This window comes from Schistocerca nitens, chromosome 9 (assembly GCF_023898315.1).
Source record: "Schistocerca nitens isolate TAMUIC-IGC-003100 chromosome 9, iqSchNite1.1, whole genome shotgun sequence".
In the NCBI taxonomy this organism is placed as follows: domain Eukaryota; kingdom Metazoa; phylum Arthropoda; class Insecta; order Orthoptera; family Acrididae; genus Schistocerca; species Schistocerca nitens.
Genome location: NC_064622.1, coordinates 386866751 through 386889140, shown reverse-complemented (window position 1 = coordinate 386889140; position 22390 = coordinate 386866751). Strand labels below are relative to the sequence as shown.

The window sequence follows — 22390 nt, the reverse complement described above, 5'->3', positions numbered from 1 at the left end:
ATGAACAAGGCCCCACCTCCATCTCTCTCTCTCTCTCTCTCTCTCTCTCTCTCTCTCTCTCTCTCTCTCTCTCTCTCTAAGGAAACATTTGCAGTAGTAATTGTAAGAATGAGTGATAGTGAAGCATATTCTCTGTATGGGTAGTACAAATGTGATTGGCTGTTTGTGGGGACTCTTAAGAGATATGACATAATAAACATAGGCAGCCCAAGATGGAGCCACTAACAATTCCGAACTCTGTTAACAGTCCAATAAAGTAAAATTTGCTCAAAATGGAATCTAGTTAAAATATTTTCCATATTGGACAAGTTTTCAGCCAGCCACTGTGGCCGAGCGGTTGTAGGCGCTTCAGTCTGGAACCACGCTGCTGCTACGGTCGCAGGTTCGAATGCTGCCTCGGGCATGGATGTGTGTGATGTCATTAGGTTAGTTAGATTTAAGTAGTTCTAAGTCTAGGGGTCCGATGGCCTCAGATGTTAAGTCCCATAGTGCTTAGAGCCATTTGAACAAGTTTAACACATATTGAGGAGAGAAACCTGTTTAAATTTCCTTTTCAAAATTATTTTTTCTTTGCAATTTGTTGCTCCATACAATAGTTCCAACAGATTGAGAGAATTTGTACGTGCTGCAATTAGCATAACACCATTTATGCACCCACTGGTATCTTCAGGCATATTACTTATTCAAGGGACATCAATTTGTCCCTTTTCTTCTTCCTTTTTCTCACCATCATCTTCTGTGTTGCGGATTTCTTTTAGAGATGTTGTCAAAGTAAAAGTGGTGTGAGTTGACACAGACTACATGAAATGCATTTGACTTAATTCAGCTTGCTTGCTAAAAAACATTCAACATCCTAGATCACATAAAATATTTCTTTATTTAAGACAACTGGTTTCGACAGACTTTTCTGTCATCTTCAGGTCAGTAACTATGTGCATATACATGGAATATGCCTCATAACATGAGTTAAGATGTAATATTTGAGATAAAAGTTTTAGTTTGGCATTAGAAAATCCAGAAGTGGAAATGTACATTTACATACCTTAAAAATCTTTTTGTTGTGAAACGTGTTCATTTTATGTTGAGCACCACAGCAAGTTGTCGTGGGTAAAAATCAGCACATGATAAAAGGTTTGTCGCAACTAAAATATTTAAAAATGTAAGGCACCTTGTGCAAAATGCCAAGCACTTCTGGCTTTTGTAATGCCAAACTAACACTTTTATCTCAAATATTACGTGTTAACTCATGCTATGAGACGCATTCCATGTATACGCACTTTGTTACAGGTCTGAAGATGATAGCAAAGTCTGTCAAAACCAATGTCTTAAATAAAGAAATAGTTTATGTGATCTAGGCTGTTAAATGTATTTTAGCCAGTAAAACAAACTGCTCCTTCTGTACTCTCAAAATGAGAAAATTCAATCAGCAATTGTTGCTGCATTTGCTTGAGCTTCAGTTAGTACAGGAGTGTCTTTGCTCATCACCACCAAACCCGTTTGCTGAAGCACTTGGTTACAATTTCAGGCTTTATTTCCCTAACAGCTAAACCAATCCAATTTAGTGCATCCAGGACAGAAACTGATTGTGCAAGAGCAAATGCACTTTCAGCTTTTTCAACACTTTGAATAAGAGTATGTGTCAATAATTGCCTGTAATGGAACTTGATTGTATAAATCACCCCCGGTCCACAGGTTGTTTGAGGCTGATGGGAACTGAGTCAATTTCACATTTGACAATTGGACTTCCGAGTGGCAGGTTGCATCGTCCCCTTACTTTTTCATTAACACTGAAAAAGCCCAGCCTTTCTTCCATAACACCACTCACCATCCACACCTCTTTATTGCTTTGCCATGTGGATGAATGCTTATTGATGGCTGTGTTCCTGAAACAACAGGTTTTCTCGCCTTTCCAATAACCAATGACTTCTCCATTGCATCTAACATGTTTCCACACAGCAGTATAGTGAGTGTTTCTCTGGACATTATGTTGTTGATGCACCTTCCATCTTGAACTGCTAGAGACTTTGAAAGCATTGCATGATAAAACATTCCCATTTCATCATCTTTGAACATGTCTTTTGGAGTCATAATTCGCAATTATGTTACGCAGTATTGTCTTCTGTTCTGTTGCCACCACACTTTTGTGCACATCTTTAGCTCCCCCACAGACTTCATTCCACACGATGTTATGTCTATCCTTGAAACTGTCCAGACACTCTGTGGTTATCTTAATTCCATATTCCCAAGCTCTTTAACAGCCAGAGAGATGATGCTGTCTCTGCAACATGGGTCCAGACGAAGGTAACTTTTTTGCCTGCGTACTTATGAACCATGTCCACACTATCTCATCAATTTCTTCAGTTCCAATCGTCTTTGCCTTTCTTTTCATTTGTCCATTCCTTTTCATCCATTCATCCTGTATCTTATCCTTGTTTCTCATCATTCCATAAAATTGTGTTTTACCACATTTGCAATGCAACATTATTTTGCACACAGAGAGTTTTTGTTTCTCACTTGTCTTAATATTTTTCTTAAGATTAGCAATCCATACTATGTTTGACACCATGTTACCACATAATGTGATATAAGTCAACTGAAACTGGCAGAAAATGGTGTAGGTAGTGCATTTCTTTGGAATGCTCGACCTTGCTGGCTAAAACCATCATTTAATGGAACAACAATCATCTCTTTAACATAACAGCATTGTCAGGGCTGTACAGTCTTCGTGTTAAGAGTATTGTCCTCATGCAGATGTGAATAACTAAGGTATATTGTAATACAGTAATACTGTATAAGCATTTTTTTCCACGTTATACAACAAATTATTAATTAAGTCTTAAAATTTGTATTCCATTTCCACATTAGGCACATTGCACTTTGTTTTGTTTTCGTTGTTGTGGTCCACAGTCCAAAGACTGGTTTGATCAGCTCTCCATGCTACTTTATCCTGTGCAAGCCCATCATCTCCAAGTAACTACTGCAACCTACATCCCTCAGATTCTGTTTATTGTATTCATCTCTTGGTCTTCCTCTATGATTTTTACCTCACACACTTCCCTCCAGTACTAAATTGGTGATCCCTTGATGTCTCAGAATGTGTCGTACCAAACGATCCCTTCTTTTGGTCAGGTTGTACCACAAATTTCTCCTCTTCCCAATTCCATTCAGTGCCTCCTCGTTAATTATGTGATCTACCCATCTAATCTTCTTCATTCTTCTGTAGCACCACATTTCAAAAGCTTCTGTTCTCTTCTTGTCTAAACTATTTGTCCTCCATGTTTCACTTCCATACATGGCTCCACTCCATACAAATACTTTCGGAAAGGATTTCCTGACACTTAAATCTATACTCGATGTTAACAAATTTCTCTTCTTCAGTAATGCTTTTCCTGCCATTGCCAGTCTGCATTTTATATCCTCCCTGCTTTAACCATCATCAGTTGTTTTGCGTCCCAAATAGCAAAACTCATTTACTACTTTAAGTGTCTCATTTCCTAATCTAATTCCCTCAGCATCGCCTGATTTACTTTGACTACATTCCATTATCCTTGTTTTGCTTTTGTTGTTCATCTTATATCCTCCTTTCAAGATACTGTCCATTCTGTTCAACTGCTCTTGCAAGTCCTTTGCAGTCTCTGCCAAAATTGCAGTGCCATTGGCAAACCTCTAAAGTTTTTATTTCCTCTCCCTGGACTTTAATCCCTACTCCAAATTTTTCTTTTGTTTCCTTTACTGCTTGCTTAATATACACATTGAATAACATCATCAGAGATAGACTGCAACCCTGTCTTACTCCCTTCTCAACCACTGCTTCCCTTTTGTGCCCCTTGACTCTTATAACTGCCCTTTGGTTTCTGTACAAATTGTAAATAGTCTTTTGCTCCCTTTCTTTTACCCCTGCCACCTTTAGAATTTGAAAGAGAGTATTCCAGTCAGCATGGTCAAAAGCTTTCTCTAAGTCTACAAATGCTATCAACATAGGTTTGCCATTCCTTAATATTTTCTAAGATAAGTCGTAGGGTCAGTATTGCCTCACGTTTTCCTACATTTCTTAAGAACCCAAACTGATCTTCCCCGAGCTCAGCTTCTATGAGTTTTTCTATTCTCCTGTAAATGATTTGTGTTAGCATTTTGCAGCCATGAATTATTAAACTGACAGTTCAGTTATTTTCACACCTGGTGGCACATGCTTTCTTTGGAACTGGGATTGTTATATTCTTCTTGAAGTCTGAGGATATTTCACCTGTCTTGTACATTTTGCTCACCAGATTGAAGAGTTTTGTCATTGCTGGCTCTCCCAAGGCTATCAGTAGCTGTAACAGAATGTTGTCTGTGCCCAGTACCTTGTTTCAAGTTAGGTCTTTCAGTGCTTTGTCAAATTCTTCATGCAGTATTATATCTCCCTTCTCATCTTCCTCTATGTCCTCTTGTATTTCCATAATATTACCCTCAAGTGTGTCTCCCTTGTAATGACCCTCTATATACTCCTTCCATGTTTCTGCATTCCCTTCTTTGCTTAGGACTGGTTTTCCATCTGAGCTCTTGATATTTATGCAGGTGGTTCTCTTTTCTCCAAAGATCTCTCTAATTTCCTGTAGGCAGTGTCTATCTTACACTTAGTGATATATGCTTCTAAGTCCTTACATTTGTCCTCTAGCCTTTCCTGCTTAGCCATTTTGCACTTCCTGTCAATCTCCTTTTTAGACACTTGTATTCCCTTTCGCCTGCTTGATTTATTGTATTTTTATATGTTCCTCTTTCATAAATTAAATTCAATATCTCTTGTGTTACCCAAGGATTTCTACTAGCCTTCGTCTTTTTGCCTACTTGATCCTCTGCTGCCTTCACTGTTTCATCTCTCAGAGCTACCCATTCTTCTTCTATATTCCTTTCCCCTGTTCTTGTCAGTCATTCCCTAATGCTCCCCCAGAAATCCTCTACAACCTTTGGTTCTTTCAGTTTGTCTAGGTCCCATCTCCTGAAATTCCCGCCTTTTTTGCAATTTGCTTATCAGCAGTTCATAACCAGTAAATAGTAGTCAGAGTCCACATCTGCCCTTGGCAATGTTTTACAGTTTAAAATCTAGTTTCTAGATCTCTAACCATTATATAGGCTAATCCATCTGAAACCTTCCAGTGTCTCCAGGTCTCTTCCATGTATACGACCTTCTTTCATGATTCTTAAATTAAGTGTTAGCTATGATTAAATTATATTCTGTGCAAAATTCTACGAGGCAACTTCCCTCTTTCATTCCTTTCCTCCCGTCCATATCCACCTACTACTTTTCCTTCTCTTCCTTTCCCTGCTATCAAATTTCAGTCCCCATGACTATTAAATTTTTGGCTACCTTAACTATCTGAATAATTTCTTTTATCTCATCATACATTTCCTCAATCGCCTCCTCTTCTGCAAAGCTAGTTGGCATATAAACTTGTACTACTATGGTGGGTGTGAGCTTTGTGTCAGTCTTGGCTACAATAATGCGTTCACTATGCTGTTAATAGTAGCTTATCTGCATACCTATTTTTTTTTTTTTTACTCATTATTAAACCTACTCCTTCATTACCCCTATCTGATTTTGCATTTATGATTTTGTATTTATAACCCTGTATTCACTTGACCAGAAGTTCTGATCCTCCTGCCACCGAACTTCACTAATTTCCACTATATCTAACTTTAACCTATCCATTTCTCTTTACAAATTTTCTAACCTACCTGCCCGATTAAGGATCTGACAGTCCACGCTCAGATCCATAGAACACAAGTTTTGTTTCTCCTGATGACAATGCCCTCCTGAGTAGTCCCCACCCGTAGACCCAGATGGGGGACTATTTTACCTCCAGATTATTTCACCCAAGGGGATGCCATCACCATCTAACCATACAGCACAGCTGCATGCCCTTGGGAAAAATTACAGCTGTAGTTGCCCCTTGCTTTCAGCCGTTTGCAGTACCAGCCCAGCAAGGCAATTTTGGTTTATATTAAAAGGTCAGATCTCAGTTAATCATCCAGACTGTTGCCCCTGTAGCTACTGAAAAGGCTGCAGCCCTTCTTCAGTAACAGTAACCACACGTTTGTCTGACCTCTCAACAGATACCCCTCCATTGTGGTTGCACCTACAGTATGAATATCTGTATTTAAAAAAAGAAAAAAAAGTCTAAAAATGTATTGAATGCATCAGGGTTGAATTATCTGCATGATTTGGCCAGATTTCCAAATTATTCATTTTCTACTCTGGCCGAATTTCACTGTACTGTAATTGGATACCACTGGCTTCTCATCCCGATTGTGTAAAGAAAATGTGCTTACAAATAAAGGAAAAGTTTTTCAAAAAAGAAAACTGAAGTTCCAAATGTGCAGAACAGTCAGAATGCTCGTTAGTGTGCAAGCTCTTCGACACCTTGTGTACTTTAATTGTATTATGCTTACAACGACATTAATTTTTACTTCTGTGTCCAGGGTGCCAGGATAAACCTTCATTAAACCCGACCTTCACTGCATTAAGCTGCTGATGTCTGTAAAACCCAATAAAAGAGGCAAATCAAATGTTACTTAAAACAGTTACTACAAACGAAGAAAAAATTATTAATAGCATCACCCCTCCCCCCCCCCCCCCTTTCCCCCTTCCAACCCAAGTGCAATGTGCGATCTGATCTGTATCTTACCTGCTACAAAGGACATGAAGTACCTTTAACAAATGGTTAAATTTTCATTAGCCATCTGCCATCAGTAGGAGAGTAATGGAGACTCTGGATAAAATTTAACCTTAAAATTTCTGTCTTTTCGCTCACCTCTCCCTTTTCCTTAGCCAGACCTCTTCCTATTTAGTTACCTTGTACTTGTAATCTTCTGCCCCCCCCCCTCCCCCTCCCCCCAAAAAAAGAAAAGACACAGCCAATTAGAGGGCTTTTAAGCCCATAGCATTGCAGTAAACACACACATTTAGTAACTTTACCAACTGCACCTATGTAGTTAATGCCATAAAAATGAAACAGCCAATCTGTTGAAAGTTTCCTACAATAAGGAACAGTGAAAACAGTAGCTGTCCACAGAGACATGAAACACTGAGTCATTGCTATAGAGATTTACAAAATTGTGTTACGTTATTGATTGAGGCAGACTCGTGAAGCAGCTGCACCCAGCATGCTGCAACTGCCCACTGCAACTGTCAAGGAGCAACTTATACCACCTTAGCTACACAAAATTGTATGCATTCTCACTTCATGCTCATTTATACATTTTGAGGAATGCATTGGAAGTCACATCTAGGTTGTCACAATCACAGACCGCAGCTCCCTGCTGATATACATCTATAGAGCAGCAAGTTTAGTGTTTGTCTTTTCCTTTGTTTTCCTCATATATTTCTTAAATTCCCTGTGTGTTTCTCTGTTTAGGTGGTTTAATCTCACTTTTTGCTAGGGTAAATTCATTCAGTCTATAGCACAGTAGTTGCTTATTTGTTTTGTTTTGAAGACAGGCATCTGTTTGTTTGGTAAGCCAATTAGTCAGGCCACAGCTCTTGGCTGATATACATCTGCAGAGCAGCAAGTTAAATATTTATCTTTTACTGTGTTTTAATTTTCCTGTGTGTTTTCCTGTTTAGAGGTTCAATCTTGCATTATTGTAAGGGTAAATTCATTCAGTCTTAGAGCAGGATTTGCTCACTGAACAGCCAGCTTCGTAGCTCATTAACCTGTAAGTATCCATTTGTAACACTTCACGAGTGTAGCAAGTTGCATATCAGGAATTCTGTCTTCTTTTATGTTTTACTTCCTCAGTTAGTTTACTAGGTGGAGTTGCAGGAGGAGCCGGCCACAAGCCGGCCATAGTTCATGAACAGCTGAATGCCACAGTTCATGAAAAGCTGAATGCGCTTTTGGGTACGGTCAGTTACTTTCAGGCTGCTGCCTCAGGGTGTAGTGGTGCCGGAGAACCTGAAGCATCACTTGGGACACCTCAGGAATACTGAGGCACCTCCTAGTGTACCCAATGCGGTGGATCTTCCCTCACTGCTGAGTGGCAGCTGGTAATGTGTTCGCATCACTTGAGACTGAGGACCAATCTGGAGACCGGATGTGTCGCCTTACCCATTCACCCTGTGAGTGGACGTGTGGCTGCCTGCTTCAGTGGGGTCCAAGCAAACACACAGTGGGAGGAGTTTATTAGTTCTCGGGAGCTCCAATGTTAGGTGTGTTGTGAAGTTCCTTAGGCAGATAGCATTCAGGACTGGAAAGAAAGCTAATGAGCACTCAGTACATCTGCCAGGGGGGCTCATTCGAGATGTGGAGGCGGCCCTGATTGCGACTATTGAGCATGCAGGGTGCAGTCGTCTGCAAGTTGTCTCTCACATCGGCACCAACGATGCCTGTCGCATGGGTTCTGAGGCCATCCTCAGTTCATAGAGACGGCTGGAGGAGGTGGTGAAGACTCTGGTCTTACAAGTGGGGTACAAGCAGAGCTCGCAACTTGTAGTATTGTTGCCAGAGTTGACCAGAGTCCTTTGGCTTGGAGCTGAGTGGAGAGTCTCAACTAAAGGCTTTGTTTACTCTGTGATGGTCTTGGCTGCAGATTTCTTAACCTGTGTTATCAGGTGGGGGTTTGTAGGAGTCCCCTTGATAGGGCAGGGGTGCACCACACAAAGGAAACAGCTACTCAGGTATCAGAGTATTTGTGGAGTGCACATGAGGATATTTTAGGCTAAGCGGTAGTTTGAGGTACTCTGATGAACACTTGCCAAATGATAGGCAGCAAGGGTAGTCAGACCACGTTCAGAGTAAAGACACTTCAACTGTCAAAATTTTAGCAGTAAACTATCGAAGTATTTGGAACAAATTTCCTGAATTTACCACGCTCGAGAAAAGCCCTCACACTCAAATTATTCTTGGGACCAAGAGCTGGCTGAAACTTGAAGTGGGAAGCTCTGAGATATTTCATGAGTTGTGGAACTTCTATCGGAAGGACAGATTGGAGACCATAGGAGGGAGAGTGTTCATTACAGTTGACAAAAATATCTCTATTGAGGTCGAAGTGAAGTGTGACAGTGAAATTACCTGGTTATTTTTAACAGCTGTAGGTGAAACCAAGTTAATTGTTAGATGTTTTTACCAGCTACCCGATTCTTCTGTGACAGTTCTAAGAGTCATTCAAAGAAAGTCTATGGTCAGTAATGTGTCAATATCCAGATCATGTGACACTAGTTGGAAGCGACTTTAACCTACCAAGTATAGACTGGGATGTCTATGGGTTCATTGCATGGGGTACAGACAGACAGTTGTGCAAAATACTTTTGAACATGTTTTCTGAAAACTGTCTTGAGCAGCTAGCTTGGCAGCCCACATGCATTGGAAGTATCTTAGAGCTACAAATAGGCTGGATCTTATTGACACTATCAGTATAGTAATGGAGCTAGCAATCATAATGTCACTATAGCAACTATGATTACAAAAGTTAATAAATCAGTCTTGAAGGCTAGGAGAGAGTTTCTGCTAGATAGAGCAGATAAGCAGTTGTTAGCATCTCACTGTGAGAGTAAACTGACATCACTTAGTTCCAGTAAGATGGACATAGAGGGATTACGGGCACAGTTCAAGCAGATTGTAAATCTTGGTCAGGAGAGTTATGTGCCTAGTAAGTCGATAAAGTGTAAAAAATACCCACTGTGGTTTAATAACAAAATTCAGAAGATGCTGAGGAAGCAGAGGCTGTTGCACTCTCAGTTCAAAAGAGAATGCACAAATGATGACAAGTGAAGATTAATACAGATTTGTGCATTTGTGAAAAGATATATACGTGAAGCATGCAACTACCGCTGTCATACCCTAGCAAAAGATCTGGCAGAGAACTCAAGACAATTCTGGTCCTATGTAAAATTGCTAAGTGGTCTAAGGCTTCCATTCAGTCCCTTGTTGACCAGTCTGCTGTGGCAGTTGAAGAGAGCAAAAGGAAAGCCAAATTTTTAAATTTTGCATTCAAGAAATCATTCATGCAGGATAATTGCACAGACAGACTCCTGTATGGAAGAGCAAACCTCATATATAAAAACAATCAAAATATTTGAAGCAAGTAAGTCACAGGTCTGGATGGAATCCCAATTCAGTTTTACAAAGAATACTCCATGGCATTGGCCACCCACCTATCTTGCATTTATAGTGTGTCTCTAACCCAGCACAAAGTCCCAAGTGACTGAAAAACAGCACAGGTGACCCCTGTATATAAGGAGGGTAAAAGAACGGACCAACAAAACTACAGACCAATATCCCTAACTTTGGTTTGCTGTTGAAGAACATATTTTCTGTTCGAATATAATAAATTTTCTTGAGACTGAGAAGCTTATATCCACGAATTGGCGTAGTTTTAGAATTCATCACTCATACAAAAGTCGGCTTGCCCTTTTCCCACATGATTGCTGTGAACTATGGATGAAGGGCAATAGGCAGATTTCATATATAGATTTCTGGAAAGCATTTGCATGGTGCCCATGGCAGTTTGTTAACGAAGTTACGAGCATATGGAATAAGTTCACAGATTTGTGACTGGCTTGAGGACTTCTTAAGTAATAGAACCCAGTATGTTGTCCTCAGTGGCAGGTGTTCATCAGAGACAAGAGTATTGTAAGGAGTGTCCCAGGGAAGTGTGATAGTATCACTGTTGTTTTCTATATACATAAATGACTTGGTGGACAGAGTTGGCAGCAATCTGCCATTGTTTGCTGATGGTGCTGTGGTATGGTAAGGTGTCAAAGATGAGTGACTGTAGGGAGATACAAGATGACCTAGACAAAATTTCTAGTTGGTGTGATGAATGGCAACTACCTCTAAATGTGGAATAATGCGGACAAGTAGGAAAAACAAACCTATAATGTTCGGATACAGCATTAGTAGTGTCCTGCTTGACACAGTAACTTTGTTTAAATATTTGGGCGTAAAGTTGCAAAGCAATATAAAATGGAATGAGCATGTGAGGTTTGTGGTAGGGAAGGCGAATGATTGACTTTGATTTATTGGGAGAATTTTGGGAAAGTGTGGTTCATCTGTTAACGAGACCACATACAGGATGCTGGTGTGACCTGTTCTTGAATACTGCTCGAGTGTTTGGGATCCATACCAGGTCAGATCGAAGGGGGACATCAAAGCAGTTCAAAAGTGGGCTGCTAGATTTGTTAGCGGTAGGTTCAAACAACATGTAAATTTTACTGAAATGCTCTGTGAACCTGAAAGGGGATACATGGAGGGAAGGTGACGATCTTTTCAAGGAACACTACTGAGGAAATTTAGAGAACCAGCGTTTGAAGGTGACTGCCAAATGATTCTACTACTGCCAACATTCATTGTGCATAAGGACCACAAAGATAAGATACGAGTAATAAAGGCTCCTACGGAGGCATATAGACAGTCATTTTTCCCTCGCTCTATTTGCGAGTGGAACAGGAAAGGAAGCGACTAGTGGTGATGCAGGATACCCTCCACCACATACCATATGGTGGCTTGCAGAGTATCTCTGTAGATGTAGATTTAGACAACTGAATACATGATATTTTATGATGTGCAGAATTGTTTGAAAGTCATTGCCATGTGAGTGACTAGGGCTTATATTGTGGCTGTTGTGATGCACACCATGCTTACTGTCTGTGGATATTTAAAGTAGGCATCCATGACTATCAGCCACACAGAGCCCAGAAGTATACCCACAAAGACCAAAGGAATGGAGCACTGATGTTGGCGGAGGGGGTGCCAGGGGTGTGAAAGATTGGAGTGGATATGCCTGAAGCAGGGCTCACACTGAACAGCTATGTACCATGGGTTCCACATCCCTGTTCAAGCTGGAGTAGTAAGTATACCATCACACTTAGGCTTTTACTCGCATCGTTCCACAGTGCCTGCGATGAAGCAGTTGTAAAACCTATGGCTGGGTTGACAATGCAGTTTGTATCTGCTTCAGGTTCTGTTAGGAGGACATCGTTCTTGATTTTTTGGGTTTGTGGTCCATAATATAAAGTGAACTTGCTCCTGAATTGGTACACATGGAACATTTTAATTGCAAATACTGTTGCTAATGCCTCCTTTTATATCTGCCTGAGGTATTCTACTACTTTTGTGTGAGCTTCAACGTCTTTTAACTGTGTGGAGGCATTCTCACAAGTGGCTGTCCACCACTAGTGAACACCTTCCTTCCAGTGATTGCATGACATGGGTCACTTCTGGAGGAACTTCGAATAACAACAACAACAATAATAATAATAATAATAATAATAATAATAATAAGTCTCCTGGGTGAAACAGAGTTGGTAGCTGTTATGTTGTGCTCAGAGGGCTTGATTCCTTCTTTGTTTAGCAAGTGCCGGAGGTATTCTACTTGCTTCTGGAAAGGCTGGCATTTCAGGAAGTGGCATTCTCGTTTTGCATATTTTATTGTAGTAAATAGTGTGCAAAGATTCTGCAGGTTTACCTGAAGGGTAGCGCCCATGACAATTAAGTTCAAGTAGGTGTGAACATGATTAGCTGTTCCAGGCCTCTCTGGAAGACTGCAGGAGTGAAAGAGACCCCTAAAGGCAAGCACTTGTATCTGTGTAAATCATAGGGAGTGTTGATAACTGCAGTGTTTTGCAAACATGCGTCAACTTAGAAAAATATTTTCCATCTACAATGTTTACGATGAGTTTCTATGGGTGCGGTATAGAATAGGTTTCTACTTGTGCCTGGACATTGATTATTGGTTCAAAATTGCTACATAGTCAGAGGGAGCCATTGGGTTTCTTGATTACTACCAAGGGCATGGTCCGAGGGCTTGTTTTAAGTGCTTCAATCACCACAAGCTCATGGAAATGGAGTTCCTACTTAATGGTTGTCCACAAGGAGACTTAAAAGAGCTGTGCTCGGCAAAATCAGGCTACTGCATCTGGTCGCAAGAAAATATAAATCTGCAAATCTGTGGTTCACACTAGGCCAAGTTCAACCTTCAGGTAAGGATTTGTGGTGCCCTATACCATTAAAAATGAAGAACACAGCGAGTATTTGTCATTTTTTTGGTCTTTGTGATACTGAGTGCTATACTGGGGACCTACGGAAAAGGGGGTGGCTGCGTACATGGTCCCTGCATGCCTCAGCATCACGCCTCAGCGTCACAAGTTCTCCGTGTCACTGTCATGATCATGACCGGACACAAGGCAGTGGTACCAGCCCTGACAGAGGCCACCACTTCTGAGGGGCTGTGCGTGGGGTAGCTGCACAGTCTGAGGCGCCTTGCCATGGTTCGCCCAGTTCCCCTGACCGGAGGTTCGAGTCCTCCCTGGGCCATGGGTGTGTGTGTGTGTTGTCCTTAGTGTATGTTAGGTTAAGTTAGATTAAGTAGTGTGTAAGCCTAGGGACAAACCTCAGCAGTTTGATCCCATAGGAACTTACCACTGCCACTTCCGAGGGACCTATTTGTGTTTGCACATCATGTGACAAGAGAATAGTATCGTGTGTATTCCACCACAAACAGCTATAAAGGCTGGTGCATGGACTACATGAGCCAGTTCTTCCAGCTTCGAGAGCCTCTTGTGGCCTCTGGGTGAGTGCTACTCACCTCATCATCTCACGACACTCTCAAAGCCCATCATAGGAACCAACTCGGTTATTCAAGCTTTCATCATTGTTTCCCTTGTGGACTTTGAACTGTACTAAGGACAGACTTTCCTGTGCCTGTGTTTGATCTAACACATTCCACCAGGACAACATTCTCGGAACTTGGGTATTTTTCCTGCAAGTGTATTTTTTTACAAAGCTCATAGTGGTGTTACTATGTACTAGAAACAGTCAAGCGACGTTAAGATAGCAGCTCTTTTTAAGGACTCTGTACCAGTACCAAGTGAAAAGCTGTATTTTGTGCTTTTTGTTGTTGCTGTCAAACCAGATGTATTTTTGCTGTCAATTAACTTATTGAAACTTGGTCACTGTTTTCCATCTGTCTACACGAGATACACTTCACAAAATACTTCCACTTTAACAATTGAAAGTTAGCTTCAGCATCATCTCCGGACAACAATGTTGCACCACCTATTATGTCATATTTCATTAGTTCTGCTGCACTGTTGACTTAATCTGGCAACTCATGACCAACTTGCATTTGCCACTGTTTTTATTCAGAATTCAACAAATCTGGAAAAAAATTTTGCTGTCTCATGTTTCATACCAAAACATCAGAAACAATTTTATGGCATGAGCCAATTGCTGTGTCAACATCATCAGCGACTTCTTTGATTATGATTTGACGATTGTTCATATTTCTTGTAAATCCTTGTTTTTCTCACAGCAGACTCACCAAAAACAATATTTAACATTTCTAAACCTTTACTGCATCATTTTTATTCTTATAGCAACGTTTAATACAATCTATCTACATCACTACTTGGCAATGTGCCTGTTAGAGGTTTCTTCTAAACACCTTCAGACTATTTCTCTGTTGGTTCATTCTGTAACACCATATGGGAAAAATGAACAATTGAACACTTAAATCTTCTGTATGAGCTTTGATATCTCTTATTTTATTATTATGATCATTTCTTCTTATGTAGGTTGGTGGCAGTAAAATAGTCTGATTCCATTTTTATACAAAATAAAAAACCGCCGATACTAACAAAACATATGTAACATCTTGGACAACTGCTAACATACTAATATCACTGTACACGTACTTTTCAGACATGTTTACTACTTTTCAGACATGTTTACATACACAACCATGAGAAAATGCATGAATTGGGCTAATACAATATGCAAAATTATATTATTATCATTATTTGTTGAACACCCTTTACATTTTTTAGCTCTCTTGGCCAGTACAGCTGCGTAATATTTTGGTGTATTATAAAATTATACAGATGCTGCAGGAAGTTTGCGATCATTCCCAATTTCTACTTTTGAGTGAAGCGTATTAAGAACAAGAACAGTCTTATTTGTTCTTGACTTAATAAACAGAGGTATTGTGTCTCCATGCTTCATTACTATAGTTTCAAATAGTCATTTTTTTTACATTCTTTTTTTTTTTTTTAATCCTGCCTGGAAGCCAGTGTGTGGGTTTGCCCCTGAAAACTGAAGGGTAGGCCGAATGTAGGAAGCTAGGAGGAGCAGGTGAGGTAGAACACGTGGTACTGCAATTAAAAGTGGCTTTACTATATTACCACACAATAACTGACTGGAATACATCAGTTGTACTTAACTTTGGCTGAGATGCGAAGCTGTACATCAAGTTACAAAGGCTCGCCCACTATGAAATAGAAACAATGTTGCTTGGTCGTCTACTCGTGATCAAAAGAGCAGAATCTGGAGTGGCGCTCGTAGAGCTGCACAGCGCCAGCTAGAGTGCGCTGTCGTCGGTGTTGGTGTTGTAGTGCTAACCTAAGAACTTGCACCTACTCCGTGGCATCATAGCTATCGATACCACATCTTTGATACTGGTATCTCTCTTCTTGATTATTTCAGTGGACCTCCTAAGCTTGTACATATTAGCCTCTAATGTGTTGGATAGGTGGAAAAATGTGACAAAATTATCTATTGTCACATTACTTCTGCTTCTTTGAAATGGTGCCACAGACTTTATAACAATATGTTCAGAAAGTGTTTAATTCCCTGGTCGATATTCGCCCTTACCCAGTTCCCAGGTATGGAAATCTGTTCAAAAGATATTTGGTGACGACATTACCCACTAAGCAAAATTTGATGCTAAAGATATCGAACTTACAACCCCTTTATTACAGTTGTGATGTTTTGCCCTAGACTGGACAGAACAGAACACTTTTCAATTAAACAGTTTCAAATGTCTGAGACCAAAGCAAACTTTTCTACTTGGAGTCTTATTGATGTTTGTTCCCCAATATCAAAGTGCCGAAGTTTCATAATGTCTCAAAATATCTCTCTTGCCATTTTACTGCAAAATAACTTTGGTCTCAGTCTTTTAGACCACACGCTATTGTTTCCTATACCCGTGCCACAAAAAAATCCATAGGCATCGAAAAATGCAATGAATGGATATAACTCATTAAGAAAAACACGCTGACTGTTGTTTCCAAGTTTCCTATGGGGTCCTGTTTCTGCACACAGTTTATTTGTTTTAGCATTGTGTCAACTACAAACAGCTTTCAAGAGCTAACAGAGCTGTAATTTTGATGTTCCTCTTCACAACTGCATTGGTTCCTGCGTCTGGCATAAAACATTTTTATTTTGTTGTTTTCCAGTTGCTTTCCAGATGTGACACAAAATCACCTGTTGTGTCCTGTCTTTTTCCAAATTCCAAATGGCCTATAAAATTAGTGAGGTTAACTGACACCTACCTCTGTTCAGACAAATTTCAGGCTTGCAGCAGGTCATCATTTTTTACTTGCCACAATATTTCAACTGGGTCCCTATCAGTTATCTTCAAGTGAGCCATCAAAGACTGACAAAGACTTGCTCCATTCCTCAATATACAGCGAGCTGTGAGTATTCTGCATGTATCAAATCAAGCTGACAAATCAAGTTGACTTCCCAGTGGCAGCACCCTCACTGGTGGCCCACGAAACTCAGCTGTCCTCTGGATTACCATTCGCTGCAGCCATTGGCACACTCTGTCATTTTCAGTTAGAACAAATCATGGAGATGATGGGGTTCCACGTGCTGTCCAACTGGTAGCTGCTATCGTGATTCATTAGCTTAAGTGCTAGATGTATCTCCGTAGATTCTTTAATAATGGGAGTCCCAAAAAAATGTTGCTGTGGTCAGCATTATAATTTTATCGTACACCATTGAATGTCCAGTGGAAATACAGTGATCAGCAGTTGTGGACTTGCTTGGTTGCAAAAGGCATTGTATCTGTATCTTTCTCATTGTATCTGGTCTGTCCTATGTAAGCCGTACCACACTCTTTTGAAAGCTTCTCCTCAGTGTAGTAACTTAACCTCCATGGAAAGAGTTGCACTACAGTATCTACCAGAGGACCCTGATGTACTGGTACTACAGGCTGACAAAGGTAATGCAACTATTTTGTTACCTTGTAGTGTGCATGATGATAAGATGTATGGTCTGCTAAGTGATTATACCTATAGGAGGATTGATTACAATCGTACAGGCAATGCGCAATGTAAAACTTCTGCACTACTGAATTCCTCCTCCTTACCTCAAGAGGTTAAGACTAGATGATTGTGTACCACCACGACTGTATGACCTTCCAAAAATTCATAAGGAAAGTGTTCTTTTGTGTCCAATAGTGAGCAACATTGCAGCTGCTACATATGATTTATCAAACATCATGCTTCTTTGCTGAGACTATTGGTAGGCAAATGCCCACATCACATCCGTAACTCATCTGGCTTTATCGAATGGGGGCTCTTCACCTAAGCAATTTTACCTAGCATTGATGTGGTATCACTTTTTAAAAATGTAACTCTCACAGACTCTTTGACATTAACTTATAAAAAGTTTCAGGTGGACATCACTTCGGCATACTCTGTCCTCAACCTATTTTATTTTCAACCGAGAATATTTCAAACTGATAGCCCTCTGTCCGTCTCAATCTCCAATCTTTTTATGGAGGATTTCAAGCGGAGAGCTCTTGAATCAGCTGCTTTTAAACCAAGTGAATTTGGGGGTATGTAGACTACTTTCATAGTGTGGACTCACGGAAAAGATAAATTGATGGAATTTCTTCACCACCTTAACTCCATTCATAACAACGTTAGACTCACTACGTAAATAAAGAAGGGTGGTTGTTGCCTTTCTTGGATGTCTTGGTTATTCGAAAGAATGATAGCTCTCTGGCGAATTCAGCTTTCATAAGTCCACTCTTACTTAGTTGTCTTTGCAAATATCAAGTTATCATAACCTGTTACAAACTATGAGTGTGCTTAAAGCACTCATACACAGAGCTCATACTGTCTCATATGTAGATAGTTTGCCTAAATAGCTCACCCACATAAAGAAAGTATTCAGAAAAACAAATGGGTACTCCACCTGGCAGGTTAACAGGGCACTGTCATTTAAAACCAATAATTAGGAAATGGATAAAGAGAAGAACTTACTGCCAAAATCTTTAGCTCTTCTATCTTTTGTAGGCAACATTCCATTTAAAATAGCAAGAATCCTTGGTAAATTTCAGCTGACAGTGATTTTCCATCCACCATCTAAGCCTGCAGATCTTTTGGGATCAGTGAAGGTTGATGTTATTGAGAAAAGCTGGAATCTACAAAATACTTGTCAGTGTGTATGGCATATATAGGGCAGGCCACATGCACTGTGAATGAACACTGCACTTAACGTCAATATTTACTTGCCTTTTGCAACCAGGGAAGTTTGCTATTGCTGAACACTGCATTTCCATAGGATATTCAGTGGAGTATGATGAAACTATGATTCTGACCATAGCAACATCTTTCTGGGACTCCATTATTACAGAATTTGTGGAAATACACCTGGTAGAAAAGCCAGTAAAGCTTGACAGTGGCTACCAATTGTACAGTTGGAACCCTGTCATTTCCACGATTTGTTATTGAAGACAACAGAGTGCGCCAACGGCCACAGCGAGTTATAATGAAGAGGGCAGCTGAGATCAGTGGTTCCACCAGTGAGGGTGCTACTGCTGGTAAGTGTGGTACATCTGTCAACTTGATTTGCTGAGTGCTATCACTTTTTACAAATTTCAAAATCACGGAACAGAGCAAGTCTTTGATGGCTCACCTGAAGATGATTGGTAGGTACCCACTTGAAATACCATGGGATGTATTAAACAAGGACCAGTTAGAAGCCTGAAATTTGTCTGAACATTCAACTTGAAGGGAAAATTTTAAAATTCACATTCGACACATACTTCTTTCCCTCTATTTTGCTTTTGTGACAGTTATTCATGTAACTTACCCATACAGTTCATAACTTTTGCATCAGAAAATTATAATGAGCTGAGATAGACATAAAAGTGTATCTGAGGCAAGGTTGTTGTGAATTGTGTAGGACGCATGAGTCATACTCTAATTTATTAGTTTTTTCTCTTCCCCTCTAATTTCCACAAGCACAAGAGAAAGAAGGGACATGAAAGGGAAGCAGTGATTGGGAAGGGAGTAAGACAGGGTTGTAGCCTCTCCCCGATGTTATTCAATCTGTATATTGTGCAAGCAGTAAAGGAAACAAAAGAAAAATTCGGAATAGGTATTAAAATCCATGGAGAAGAAATAAAAACCTTGAGGTTCGCCGATGACATTGTAATTCTGTCAGAGACAGCAAAGGACTTGGAAGAGCAGTTGAACGGAATGGATGGTGTCTTGAAGGGAGGATATAAGATGAACATCAACAAAAGCAAAACAAGGATAATGGAATGTAGTCGAATTAAGTCGGGTGATGCTGAGGGAATTAGATTAGGAAATGAGACACTTTCTGAAGAAGAGAAATTTGTTAACATCGAATATAGATTTAAGTGTCAGGAAGTCATTTCTGAAAGTATTTGTATGGAGTGTAGCCATGTATGGAAGTGAAACATGGACGGTAAATAGTTTGGACAAGAAGAGAATAGAAGCTTTCAAAATGTGGTGCTACAGAAGAATGCTGAAGATAAGATGGGTAGATCACATAACTAATGAGGAGGTACTGAATAGGATTGGGGAGAAGAGGAGTTTGTGGCACAACTTGACCAGAAGAAGGGATCGGTTGGTAGGACATGTTTTGAGGCATCAAGGGATCACCAATTTAGTATTGGAGGGCAGCGTGGAGGGTAAAAATCGTAGGGGGAGACCAAGAGATGAATACACTAAGCAGATTCAGAAGGATGTAGGTTGCAGTAGGGACTGGGAGATGAAGAAGCTTGCACAGGATAGAGTAGCATGGAGAGCTGCATCAAACCAGTCTCAGGACTGAAGACCACAACAACAACAAACAAGAGAAAGAAGAGTACATTTTTTGATAACTGGGCGACATTCACCCTAGCTTCCTGTGCTTGTGTAGCAGAATTGCTATGATTAGGTCCCACTTTTCGTGACTCGTCTTAAATTGTTGAAACCTTTTTGAGAATGGTTGATGCATTTCTAACAAATACATATCACAGAATTTTTTTTTTTTTTTTTCCTGTGCAACCCACTTGTTTTAATTTTTTCTCTGGCTTATTAAAATGTTTCTTTACAGATTCAAGAAACCTGCCATACACTTCATGAATTTTTGGAAGCACTATGTACATTGACGGTAAGCAAAAAGCCTTTGCCTTTTCTGTCTACAGGCAATAGTTTATAATTATTCTTTTTGGATCGTTCGAAGAAATTAAATGCTATACATCATCTTGCATACGGAAATAGTTGGAAGGTAAAAAATACTTTCGAATTTCTTTTGTCTTTTGTTATACTTAGTTCAAAGTGTTAAATATTATTTCAATACTTTTCTTCGGTGTATTCTTTCCATGCTTCACCAAAGAAGACTGGAATAGTGTGCTTTGTTTCATAATCTAGTTGTTTTAATTGCCTTGAGCTTTGGCCATTTTTCAGTTTGCCTGTATTTAGAGTATTTCCACAGTTAATTAATTTCAGTGTATTTTAATTTGTAAAGTAGTTTGTTGCCAAGGACATGTAAGTGATAGCAGATTCTTCAATGAAACAAATGTACTGAAATGTTATATTTCAAATGGTTCGGAGAAAAGGACTATCTCTACAAAGATTCTGTGTAACCTAAAGATGATGTTCTCAATGCCTCATTTATGGGTTCAAATAAAACTTTCTTGCCTTTGAAATAAGGAGCTTCTCACCTTGATTGCAGAATATGTGGTCACCATGACGTCATCCCAAGTTCAATTTGTTTTCAGTTGTGTGTCATGACACTTTTATGAAATTGCTGAATGGGTTGTGATTTATTCTCTTTTATTAATAGCTTTAGTTAAGTATTTAATGGTTATGTGGCCCTATTTTATTTCTACATTTCTGATGAGTATTTGTAATGCCAGCTAAAAATTCAACACTCTTATCCCCATTTTAGTTAACACCCATCTCATTATGTAATTAGGTAATAATGGCTGCACTTTGACAAAAAAGATGGAAGTTGCAGAAGTAAATGACTGTAGTTATACCATTTTTACTGTGCTTTTGGAAGAATCGAGCAATATGGTACATCGGTTAGAGCACTGTACCAACAGTAGATTTCAAACATCTGGCCTGCCGACCTTCTTTAGGCTTCCTATAGTGTCCTTAAATCATTTTGGGTGAATGTGGGGATGATAATCAGATATCCACAATATCCACTTCTGACCCCTATCCCACACTAAATATGTGGGTACTATGAGTCCAATGAATTAAATAAATATTAAACTACAAGCTTGCTTCCTAAAGTGTGAAGCAAAGTGAACATACACAGCAAGAAACTGAAATTGGATGTACCTTTTCCTTAATTGCTAGTTTACGATGCAACAACTGCTGACCCCATTTTAGAGTTTTCAGTAGAGAGTAAATATTAAAGTAAATTCTGAAGCCTTTACATTGCACCAGCTTAATGAGCGTGCATGAAAGTGGTATTATTTGCTGCTACCCTAACTCTGATAGGCCCTCAACTTCAGTGCGACCCCAAATCAATGTCTATTACTGTCTTTTATTCCTTGAATCTACCATCTAATTATGTCCCTTCAACATATTGTTTCCACCCTTTTAACATACTGTCTGATGCATGTTGTTGCAATCTGAAGACTTGTTTGATGCAATTATCCATGCTACTCTGTCCTGTACGATCTTCATCATCTCCCAATAACTGCTGCAACCAACAGCCTTCTGAATCTGCTTGTTGTATTCATTTCTTGGTTTCCCTCTAAGATTTTTACCTCCCATTCTTCCCTCCAATACTAAATTGATGTACCTCTCTCAATGCGTACTATCAACTGATCTCTTCTTTTGTCAAGTTGTGCCACAAATTTCCTTTCTCCTCAGTTTTACTCAGTACCTCCCGACTAGTTATGCAATCTACACTAGAGATGGGTAGTTCACGAACGAACGGGGGCAAAGGAACGGTTCACCAAAATGAACGAAAGGACCGAGGAACGAATTCCAAAGAACGAACGGTTCATACACTCCTGGAAATTGAAATAAGAACACCGTGAATTCATTGTCCCAGGAAGGGAAAACTTTATTGACACATTCCTGGGGTCAGATACATCACATGATCACACTGACAGAACCACAGGCACATAGACACAGGCAACAGAGCATGCACAATGTCGGCACTAGTACAGTGTATATCCACCTTTCGCAGCAATGCAGGCTGCTATTCTCCCATGGAGACAATCGTAGAGATGCTGGATGTAGTCCTGTGGAACGGCTTGCCATGCCATTTCCACCTGGCGCCTCAGTTGGACCAGCGTTCGTGCTCTACGTGCAGACCGCGTGAGACGACGCTTCATCCAGTCCCAAACATGCTCAATGGGGGACAGA

At 40.0% G+C, this 22390-nt stretch overlaps 1 protein-coding gene across 2 annotated transcripts in view; it reads left to right on the top strand.

Annotated features, from left to right (window-relative positions):
* Positions 1-22390, top strand: part of LOC126202971 (E3 ubiquitin-protein ligase FANCL) — a 211985-nt gene that overhangs the window by 11209 nt on the left and 178386 nt on the right. For both annotated transcript variants that reach the window (XR_007540208.1, XM_049937113.1), the window contains exon 3: positions 20115-20171. Coding sequence is in view for 1 of the 2 variants with exons in the window: in XM_049937113.1 (XP_049793070.1) it covers positions 20115-20171 (57 nt within the window). In the remaining variant the exon portion in view is untranslated. The remainder of the gene's footprint in view (positions 1-20114; positions 20172-22390) is intronic.